The sequence below is a fragment of the Carassius auratus genome, unplaced genomic scaffold, assembly GCF_003368295.1.
Source record: "Carassius auratus strain Wakin unplaced genomic scaffold, ASM336829v1 scaf_tig00214951, whole genome shotgun sequence".
Classification (NCBI taxonomy): domain Eukaryota; kingdom Metazoa; phylum Chordata; class Actinopteri; order Cypriniformes; family Cyprinidae; genus Carassius; species Carassius auratus.
The window spans coordinates 303,721-316,023 of record NW_020527879.1 but is presented as its reverse complement, the minus strand read 5'-3'; the positions used below and the strand labels follow the sequence as shown (position 1 = coordinate 316,023).

Below are 12,303 nucleotides of genomic sequence, written 5' to 3'. Positions count from 1 at the left end.
GCAAATTAACCTGTAGGACAAGAATGATAGTATTTTTTCCATTTCTGTAAACACAGCACTTTTGTCATATTTGGCTCATTAAATCTAAAAAAAAAAGCTAAAATAAGCATTTATTTCCCCTCAGAATACAGAGTGCTGAGATTCTCCAATGTATTATTATTATTTTTTTGGTCCATGTCGTATCCTAGGGGACATGTCAAAGAAAACTCTGTGCCGTAATGCTGAGTGTGCGATCGCAAATGGCTTTTTATTTTTATTTTTTCCAGCTGCAGTTTTTCTTGAAACTCTGAATTGCTGTAATAATAATCTGCTTGAAGCTCCCTAACGCTGAAGCTCCCTGGCATGAATTCTTCTTTCAAGGGATTTGAAGGAAGCGACAGCGTAAAGCATACAATCTCATATCCAGAATAACATCTGAACAAACAGTGAGGTGCAGCAGCCGTTTGAGAGCTGTCCTGTTGATGTGCATTCTCTTTCCCATCTGGCTACTTACAACGCCATTGGCATCCTATGCTCTCCAATTATTATTTTTTTTTTTTTGACTGATCTTCTATAATTGCCTATGATATAATCTTCAATAACAACTAAAGAGACCTCAGTAAAATGCAGAATGGCTGAACAAGGCTGCAGTTTGAACAAACATTGAAGTACTGAAGGTGTTTTATTGAATGGACAACACCTTGAATATGTACTTTCTATGCTGAAGTAGGTATAAAAGTTTGGTTAGATTATTTGTTTTAGCCGTTGTTGTTTTATTCATAGGAACCAGTTAGTGAAAAAAGATAGGAAAGGAATATTAAAGTCACTGGGACATAAAAATAGGTCCCACTTATGTAAAAAAAAAAAAAAATAATAATAATATACTTTTTTTTTTTTTTCATTTGTGATTTTTTTTCTCTCTCCAGGATTAATTGATGGATAGAAAAAAAAGTACTTCTATTTTTAAATTCATAAAATAAGAAATATAAATATTTTATTTTTACATTTTATAAATGCATTTATGTTCATATATTGATATATTTCTTAAAAATGTTCAGTCTATCATTTACACACACGCACGCACGCCCACACGCACACACACACACACACACAAAACCTTACTTATCCCAAGTGTATATGTGTACTGTGTGTGAACTTTTTTTTTTTTTTCTTGGCCTCTCCAACATTTTAGGGTTTAAGTCAAGTCACATTTATTTTTTTGTAGTGCTCTATACAATACAAATAGTTTCAAATCAGCTTCACATTAGTAAACAGGAAAATAACAGTGTTAACATACATAAATACACCAGTTACAAAACTGATTCAGTTTTAACTCAACATAAGATAGCAGTTTCAATTATCAGTTCAAATTAGTTCAACGTTGTTTCAGTTTACCTCAATAACGTTGAACAAAGTTAATCAATTATGAAATGAGTTCAATTCAGCTTTCAGCTCTGCAGAAGAACAGTGAACGGTATCTTTAAAACAACTTCAAGCTACAAATGTGTCACGGATCAATGTGGATTCAATTCAGTTCAATAAAAGTTCAACAAAGTTAATGTCATTTTCAATCTCATGTTCAGTTCACATTATATTCTCATCTGATGTGTTAGTGCAGTTAAAACGATTGTGCATATCCTTTCATAAAGAATGATTAAGAAAGGTTTTACTAAATCACAAAGGGAGAAAATTAAGCCAATACCTTCATTGTTCATGAATGAGTTATCTAATTTAAAATATTTACGTATATAGACTATTTATTTAGTGTGTTTTAGACCGCACAGCTGATGATTTATGCTTTGTGTTTAAGATGTATTGAATCTGTGATGATTGTATTCCCAAGGAAGGACCTTTTGAGCAGATCTCTGAAATTCCATCTGTGTCTAGAGTTGTTATGTACTGTGTAGAACTGAGAGGAGGAACAGGGCTGTATATTCAAGGATGGCATGTGGGTGTGTCATTGTCAGAAAGAATCCAGCTGAAAGGTTGATTGAGGGAGAGAAAAACAAGGTGTGAAAGAGTAATAATGTTGCTGGGAGTAAGAGAGGAAGATGGACAGAAAGGTTGGTGCTGCATGTTTGACTGGCCTTTACAAAAGGGAAAAAGCCATCTACCATAGACCTAAAAGCCAAAAAACAGCAAGTTCCTCTGCATTTTAAAAGCTGGATGATTACCTTTAATTCTTAATGAGGACAAGCTTTGCCTTCCTAAGTTTTGTATAGTGTAATCGACTAGGATCATTGCGCTCTTGTTTGCCCGTAAAAGCAGCCTTTAGTCATTATAGGGTTGAAGGACTTGTTGATCTACACCAGATTTGGTCTGCACACTTGTTTTAGTCGTAAAGTTGAAGTCGTTTTAACTAAGAACAGGAAAAACTGAGTTTTTTGCTCTTTCAAAAGATTTAATATACAAAGCAAAATTAGGTTGTATAAATCCTTTGCATAGAAAACCTTGGCTACTGTATATGTTCAGTTCTGAGAATAAATTAAAGTTAGAAAAGTTCACTGAGTATTGGCACTGTGAAAAAAAAAAAAACATGAAATTCTAGTTACATTTGATTTGTGTTGTGGCTAGAGAGAGATTGTATAAGACTGTGGCAGTTTACAAAGGGGTCAAAACATTGCAAAGACATTCTGCTTTGTATTAAAGTTACATTTTTTGAATCGTATAGAGTCTAGAATGATGACACTGTTTCTGCAAATGCTAAGTAGAGTTTAAAAAATGTAATCATGTCACATAAGGAAAGCAGTTTGAGCTATAAAAGGTTTCGTAAACTATATTTCTTCTGCTGTGTGAACATTTGATGGCTTTTGAAGCTTAATCTTAGGTTGTTGGGTAAAATCTAAAATGACATGATGTAGCATGTGGTTATTTCATTATGGCTCTAAAGGCAGCAGCAATTATAATTCTAGTGCTTAAAACATGTATGACAATTCAAACTTTTAAAAGATCTTTTTAAAAATTATTATTTTCTTTTTGAAGGCTGTTCATGACTTTTTGGCTCATCAGTAAGTCCTTGGAGAAAGAATTGAACTAATTTCAAATAATTAAAATGTAGGCTATTCACAGTTTTGATTGAAAAATTCATAAAATACAGTGCAGAATCAACTTAATACAGTGTATAATTTGTGCAATAGTGACTTTGATTTCAAATACTATATTTATTAAATGAACATTTATTAAATAAAAAATGTATTTATGTATTTTAGAAGTGTTAACAATTGGCCTTGATTACTTTTTTAGTTATGGTTGCAGTTTTAATTGGGGTTTCAATTTTAATACAAATCTAAATGCAATTATGTAAGTATTGGTAAAAATAGTACTCTTTATGATCTAAGACATGTAAAAATTGTCACCTTTATTCAGTAATTGAATGGAAATCTATCATTCCGTTTCAGGTTGTATGCAATGGATCGCAGGAAGAGGAAGAGAAAGCTGAATGTATACCAGGATTCCAGGAGAAGAAGTACCAGGTGGAGTACAGTGGAGGGTTCCTCAAAGACGTCCCTCTGCTGCAAGGTACGGCAATGATGTCATTATCAGTGAATGAGAAGGTGCAGGTTTGGTAGTGGAATTATTATTTTTTTGGCTTTCTCTTGCCTCCCACTTTCTCTCTTTCACACACCTGGCTGTGTATGCCATGTTGGAACAGTTCTCATCGGCCACGGGTAAATGTTGATTGTTCATTATTCTCATCATCATGCACAATACTTTTCCATTTATAAAAAAAAATAGTGTCCAAACACAACATCAAAATGATCTGGTGCTCATAAATTATTCTGTATGATTGTGAGAATGTTTACACAGCCTTTGTGATTCCAGTTTCTTCCAGTGGCTGCTGCTTGTAACGGTTGCAGCTGCTTAGAACTTTCTACATAAAAATTCATGTCAAGATTCTGGCAGACGCCGCCACCATTCAGACATTTTCTGTCTGCATCATATTTTTCAGAGGACAGATTATCAAAAAAAATAAACTTTAGAATGGCCAACAGTCGCAAGACAGGAGCGATGACAGCAGAGAAAGAAAGCAGAAAGTGAGAACTGCTAATAAAGGAGTCGTTCCACCCAGGTCTCCACATTCACACAATGAAACTCTCCTGAGATCCCCGAGAATCAGAGTGATTAATGAAATTACAGTCTAATTACACATTAAGCATGTACGTCCCCACAGGATACTTGTACACTGCCTTGAATGAAAGAGGCAGCACCATGAGAGTTTTGAGAGCAACAACATATTAATCACTTTTTGAGAAAAATTAAGAACAATGTGTTGCCTGGTGGAGTTGTAACCCACCCACCCCTCAAGCCTAACATGACAAATGAATAAAATAAATGAAAAAAAAAAAATAATAAATTCAATCCACTATGTGGTGTTCATCTCCGAGATGTCCAGAGGTCTTGTACTGCATGTGAATAGTAATCAGACAGGGGACCAATCATGCTGCAGAGGTCAGTGCTGCAGTGAGAGCAGGCAGACAGTGGCTTCACTGCTGGATGGAACATCACTGATCCCCGATTGTGAAAACCTGGCAGGAAGTCATGAGAGAAAGTAGTGGAGGAGTATAGCCAAGCTTGAAATTCATAACCAGTCCAACAAAATAGTCAGAATGTTTTGAACTGCTTGAAATGGATGTACACTTAAACAGCTAAACCACTTGTCCATCTATCCATCCATGCATTGTTTGTTTGTTTTATCTATTGCTCAATCGTTCGTTCTTTCTATTGATTGATCATTGTACCAATTTATGTATAGACTGATAGTTACACCATTTGTGGTTTAGAAGTCCACCACTAAATATTGGACCATTAAAAAGTAATAGCCATTATTTACAGTATATTATCATGTTTAAAACCTAATAATTGACATTTATCAATGTAATTTTGAAGAGCATTTAAGGCTGTAAATTCCAGTGTCACCTGAAAGGAATCCTAAAAGATTTGTATTTTAACAGAACAGTGGGAATGATTTATTTGGCTAATCAGGCTCTGTGGGATCTCATGGAGTCGTGCGATGATGTCAGTCAGTCAAAAAAATCAAAACAACTGTTCCTCTTGATTTTCAAAATTCACTGGACCATGTCTCCTCAGAGAGACGCACAGTAATGTCTTCAAGCTTTTCTTCAACTCCTCTGGGATCGCCAGTAATGTCTAGCTGGCACCACTTCGTGCCCCAGTGGGATTCAAGCATCTCTGCCAAAGTGCCATTATTTTCCGTCTCTTCTTCCCAAATTGGCAGTTATATCAACAGGTTGCACAGCCAAAAGAGGAAGAATGGGCACCATAGTCTGCCAAGAAAGTAGTGCAGATGCTGCAGTTTGCATGACGATATTTTTTTTTTGTGAAAGCTTGTGTTTGTGTGTGCGACTGGACATGACATGTTGAGTTTGCACATAGTCACCGATTTGGAGCCGGGTTGGGAGGAGCCATTGATCCATGTAATTAGAACAGTGAGAGTGGCGTCGGTCCTTACAAAAGATTGTTCCTTTTGATTTTCAATTTACTTAAGCTACAGAACATGATTGCACTGACAAAGTACACCACTCAACACCATTACGCTGACAGACAAAGAAACGGAGTGAAAGCACCGTCATCAGGCCAAACATTTAATGAGAAGTACTTTTCCCAATAGAAAAATATATATTTTATCACCAATTCAGCAAGCTGGCCAATCTTGCCTGGAGTTTCAATCTTTTTATTCTATTCTATTCGATAGGGAAGGGCGCTGAGGCATTCTGTCATCTAGGGACCCAGCGATCCATGCCCATGGAGACAGAGCTCAGTTCCGCATTACTGAGTCACCCTGTAACCACTGTGCACTTCTATTACCCTGAATATGCTCCTGTCAGCACAGCAAAGCACAACACACCAGAAACACTCACTTATGTGCACAAGTTCGCACACATGTGCAAATAACTTTCCTAGTTAACCAAAACATAAGCAATGGCATTACCATGCATGTTTGGAAAAGCGTGATCATTCAGTCAGAGAAGTACACAGTTTATTTGCTGGAAGCTCTATGCTCTTGAAGGTAGTACAGCTGCTACACAAGAAAAACTGGCCAGGGCGAACTCATTCATATTTATAGATATTTTTATGTAAAGTGTGTGTGTGTGTGTGTGTGTTTATACACAAACTACTGTTCAGGTGTTTGGGTAGGTGTATTTTTTTGTTATGTTTTTTGGCGGGGTGGGGCGGGGGTTTTCTCTTAAGATCAACAGCAGTAATATTGGTGCTCAAGAAACTTAAAAATAATAATAATAATAATCATAAACATTAAAAAAATTATTGTGCTGCTTAATATTTTTTGAAATTTAAAAGAACATTTATTTGAAAAATAAATCTTTAGAAAGGTCTTTACTATCACTTTTGGTCAGTTAAATGCATCTGTGCTGAATTCTCAAAAAAATAGTAAAGGTGTTTTCTCTAAAAATAATTTCTCAAATAAATAAATAAATAAATAAACCTTCAATATTTAAAAAAAATTATAATATTAGTAATTAAGGGAAATTAATAAGTATTAATAATAATAATGAATAACTAATATTAATTAACAACAAACTTACAATATGGTTAGGATTAGAGTTAAGGGTTACATTTTATTTTAAGATGTCCTTGTTACAGTGTAATTATACATTTAAGTACTGAGTAATATTGATTAACTACATATAGTTAGGGTTAGGATTTGGGTTTGGCTTAGGGTTACTTGCATTTAAGTATGCATATTAATTGTTATGATGATACTAAGTACATATTTGTGTAACAAGGACAGTGTAAAATGAAGTGTTACTAATATTTTATTATACATTATATATTTAGAAATATATTAAAGATTCAATAAAGATTTGTGCATATTTACATTTTTAAAAGCTTAAATTATTCATATTAGTGCCTTTTCAAATATAAGAACATGTGTGGGAATATTTACATACAAATGATTAATCATATTCACAGCCCAGTAAGAAATTATATTGAAACAGCAGATTCTAGTGTTAAAGGATTATGAGACAGAAGTATATGAAGGAATCCGTTACAGGGGGACATGGTTAAAATAACTTAAGCTAAATTCAGTATGGCAGTACACTTGATTATAACCATAAAATGAAACCCGAGCGTTCATGTACTGATGTACAAGTGTGGTTTTAAGTGCATCTTACAGCAGTGAAGAGGTTCTAATGAGCACATTACTGTCTGTATGCTGAATGCATTTGCTGTGTGTGTGCGTGTGTGTGTGTGTGAGTTAGTGTTTGCAGGTGTGTGGCTGGTGACTCATCGCTGGTGTCAGAGGCAGTCAGCTGTGCAGGTGACATATGCAGATTTATGTAAATACTCTGCTCTCCTCTCCTCCTGTTTGGCCATGCCTTTTCAGTAATTATGCAGATGGAAGCAGTCTCGAGGTGGTCAATGCTACCCACCTGAGAGTCCTAGGTCAACAAAATTAATGAACTTTCAGAAAGGCAGCAAACATGCATATAAGTCTAAATGCATATGAGGCATATATATATATATATATATATATATATATATATATATATATATATATATATATATTAGTGCTGTCAATCGATTAAAAAAAATTAACTAATTAATCGCACAATTTTTTAAAATTAATCGCGATTAATCGCGATTAATCGCAATTAAAAGACTGAAACTTTTTGGATATGTAAATGTAAAATGTAAATAATTAATGTAAACTCAAGACAAAGAAACTATTTAAATTCAAAATATGATTGTTTATTGGAATTTTTGTTTAACTTGTAACACAGATTTTCTCATGTAAACAACATACCTGCAATAAACCATCAATATCCTCCAAATTAACTGTTGGCTTGAAAGCCATATTTATTACAGAAATAAAAACACAGGCATGTAAGTACCATTTGAATTTCAAAACAATCAATGCCAATAAAAAACAAAAATGATTTCCATGTTGAATTCTAAGTGGACTGCAAAAAAATTCCAAAGTATAGTCATTGCCAGTGCTTTAAGTGGGCCAGTATGCACCCGTACTCAGTACCGCCACTTCCAAATATAGCTCTTGAGCGTACCGCCACCTCTCCGTGCGCCCAGAACGTGCTTGTAGCGTACCGGTACGCTCATTTGGACATCTGTTTTAATAGAGGTTTTAATCTTTTACCTGCACTGCCGATTTTCAGAGCGCCCTTCACAATGCAAGCTTCCTAATTCATCCCACCCAGAGCAGAAACTACATTACCCATTCACCCTTAAGTTACACAAGTGAATAGCGCATTCGTCGCTTTTCCCACTGTTAAGTGTCAACAACTCAACGTGGCCGGAGAAGGTGTGTGAAACTCGTTGTGAGTTATACTAAAGCAAAATCTTGAGTATTTATTGTCTGATAAACATTAAAAACTGTCTGCGGAGGTTGAGTCGTCCTGCAGCCCCCGCTGGCTGTTCACTGGCTGCAGCATCTTTTTTCTAAGTTCTAAAAAAATACCGTAGACGGCAAGGCACAAATTTAGATATTCATTTATCGAATTAATCTATAGCCTATGCACAAAGACGATATGATCGTTTTGTCCCCTTTTTGTTTTAAAGCTTGATGTAGAGAGAGAGCGCAAGTTGCTGCAGCTGAGGAGGACAGTGATGCGCGCGCACAGGAGTGATTGACAGTTCGCGGCACTGTGTACAAAAATATACTCCGCTACACAATTATTTCTTTATTTTCGTTTAAGCTTATTAACGTTAGCGTTACAGAAAGGTCTGATTTACGCACTGTTACAGTCATACAGTCATAATGTTTCTTGTGGCAGACTGAAGAGTAATCCGGCAGAGTTTTATACTGAAACTTTCCGTCTAAAAGTCCTTCCTTGGTCTTATCCATATTTCTTTGCACGATGAACATACATAGGCCACAACTGGAAATAAAAAAAACTGCAACCGCGTTAATTGCGTTATTTTATTTTAACGCGTTAAATATTTCAAATTAATCGAATGCGTTAACGCGCTAATTTTGACAGCACTAATATATATATGTATATGTGAAGAGTTCAGATGCAAAAGCTTCTAAGTGCCATCTGAAATGTTCATCTAAAATTAGGATTTTTATCAGGCTCCTATATTTATGTTCAGTTATTGCACTTTAATAGCCTGGAAAAGGACCTGCACATTGCAATTAAAGTAAAATGACCCAACCTAAGCATAGGAGCTTGATAAAAATCATAATTTTAGATGAAAATTTCAGATGGCACTTAGAGGCTTTTGCATCTGAACTCTTCATATATAGACTACAACGTCAAAGAGAAAAATAATAGTAATAATAGACCGGTTCAAAAAATCTAATTAGCCATTATTACACTATTCAGTGTCATTCCTTCAAAAAATAAGCCTTTTGTAACAATATGCATAACTGTTCAAAAGTTTGGCGTTAGTACTATTTTTGTTTTTGTTTTTAAAGGAATTAGTACTTTTATTCTGCAAGGATGTTACGTTGTTAATAAAAACTTGTAGTTAAGTACTTATATTGTTACAAAATATTTCCATTGTGAATAAATGTGGCTATATTTAACTTTTTATTCATCAATAACAGATAAAAAAAAGAAAAAGAAAAAAAAAAAAGAGCACAACTGTTTCCAAAACTGATAATAAATCAGCATGGATTATTAAAATAGAATAGTTATTTGAAATGTTAATAATATTTAACTTTTTTTTTTTTTATTCAGTTAGATTTTTTTTATCAAATAAATGCAGCCATGATGAGCATAACAGACATTCAAAATCGTACTGATCACAAACATTTGAATGGTGGGTGTGTATGTGTTTAAATTACCTTTGTAAATTGGATTTTGACAACATGAAAACCGAGATGTAAGTCCAGAGATAAATCTAAATCAAATATGATTACTTTTTTCCATCCTATCAAATTGTGCACCTAAATTAGGAGTAAAGTCATTTTCAGGAGCACCTGCCAATAAGAGTCAGTGCGACGTTCTCTCGAATGGGATATCGTTTTTATATTACTAAAACGAAAATCAAATAAAGTGGAGTGCTCTCATTTCTCTGGATACTCACTGTATAGGTATCGCCATTCTCCTCGTCCCACACTATAATGAAGGAGGAAAAATGGAATGCAGTTTTATGAAAGCCAATGAGATTGATCTTTTCTTCTCCCAGAGCCCCACACCGTTAATTCAACACCAGCTCCAATTTCACACACTTATTATCCCGCAGCAGGTCGCACCAAAAATACAAAATCTGCTCGGCTCGAAACTCCTCTGCCGCTGGGAAATTAGAATATCACCCAACGCAGATCAGAGAGATCACATATCAAAGTAGAAGGTGATACCGGCTAGTATTGAGTCCCAGCCTGAAGACTGGACAATTTATCCTTTTCTCATTGCACAATAAATCACTTCATCTAGATGTTCTCCTCGCAAAACTTTACCTCTTTGAAAAATTGTCCCATAATCATATAGGAAATTAGTTTAGAGTCAAGAAAGTATATGAGTTGTGTTTGAGATGTATATGAATTTTAATAATAATAATTTAATCTAAATTGTATTTTTCTAAATAATAATGTAATTTAAACCTATTTTGAATTTTCAGACGCATTCAGTAGCTTAACACTTAACAGATCCCCTTTCTGTGTTTACTGATTAGGCTGGATAAGATTGCTCATAGCTACTGTAGTTTTAATTTCTTCATAATGTAAATGTGTTCATTGCTTCATTCTGGGACGTTTTCCATCAGATTCTTGCTCCTCATTGGTGATTCAAACACTTACTTCCATCTATTTCTCTTGCTCATCATTACATCATGCAAAGCAAGGCCAGAAACCTTGCAGCAGCCTCATTCCTCAGTCCAAATACAGACTGGCAGTGTAACACGCAACATGTGATTCACTATCGCCCATATGGCAGTCAGTCTTTGTGTTGCGATATTGATTGGCCGTCATCACAATAGTGTCCAGATACTTCCTCAGTTCTGGTTCCATACAATAGTGTATCTGTTTAGGCCTGGCACTGATTATTAGCTCTGGAGTACCTCTTCCTGAAAGAACCTCAGACTTCCTCTATTGTGTTGTGCTTGACTTTATCATTTTTCCATCTTAAGTAGACTCAGCCTTTTGCATTGCTTACTGGTTTTAAATAAATGTAATTGAGATGTACCCTCAAGATCTTTGAGTTTACAGGCATAAGTGTTTCGAGCATGTCAAAGGCACATAACCACGCTTTACTGTAGCCCTTTTTTTACTGGCTGTGAAATGACCATGGTCAAATAATATCAATTTATGATATGGGATTATAGAGGTAAGAGATGATGGCAGCTTACAAGAACCTTTCCTAAAGAAACCTTCAACCTGATGCTGTGCACCTTTATCTTTTTGTCTAACAGAACAAATATTTTATTTATCTTGAGCTAGATAGTATGAACATGTAATGAGATCAGTCTGTATGGGGTTTACTTTCCCTCATTATTTATTTATATATATATATATATATATATATATATATATATATATATATATATATATATATATATATATATATATATATATATATATAATTTTTCTTTTTTTACTGAAATGACAAAACCAAATTTAAAGTTTTCATTGAACTGAAAACATAAAAACATATATACAAAATATTTATATTTTCAATAAATACTGTTCTAGTCAATCCTGGGGTAAAGTAATTAGTTTTTTTTCCCATAGTAATCTAATCTCTGTTTTAAGCCATGTAGTGAAATCTCTTGACACAGTTTTCTCTAGCTCACGCCACTCTCACAGCTGTAATTGTACAACATTAATCACACGGCCCACATACAACAGGGCCCACTGCCGCTTTTTGGGATATTTTTAATTGACTATAAATCAGGCACACGCTTGACAAATGACGGTAATTACAGTGCAGTTGTTTCAGTGCTAGGGAGAGTGTTTCCCTTCAGTAAAGAGAAGGGTCAGTAAGGTGATGCGTGTGTAGTGTGAGAGAGAGAAAGGGAGAGAGGACCTCAGGCGAACCGGTTCGCACTTGCAGACATGACCCTCAATGCAAGCTGTCCTGACTTTGAACTGAAGTGTAGGGCACAGAGAGTTGCAGAGGGGTCAGGGGTAAAGATGTCATAAAAAGAGCTTTAGGAAATGGCCTAATGGTTGGAAAGGGTTTTCAGTACTGAATTCGGAGTTTTGGAGAAGCAATGACATTTGATTAGCTTCGATTTCTCTTTTGCATGTTTTGACAGCGTCTGTGTCTACTACATGCCATTGATAAACTACAACAGGTAAATCTGTCATGCTAGGGCTGGGTTAACAAAATCGATTTCTCCTTTTTAATGGATCTTCATTTGAATGAAAAGAGTTCTTTTAGT

General features: G+C 35.0%; 1 protein-coding gene across 1 annotated transcript in view; it reads left to right on the top strand.

Annotated features, from left to right (window-relative positions):
• The window catches only part of LOC113093301 (cadherin-13-like), a 283,704-nt gene that overhangs the window by 81,437 nt on the left and 189,964 nt on the right, over positions 1 to 12,303 (top strand). The window contains exon 2 of the mRNA XM_026259099.1: positions 3,375 to 3,498. Coding sequence (XP_026114884.1) covers positions 3,375 to 3,498 — 124 coding nt within the window. The remainder of the gene's footprint in view (positions 1 to 3,374; positions 3,499 to 12,303) is intronic.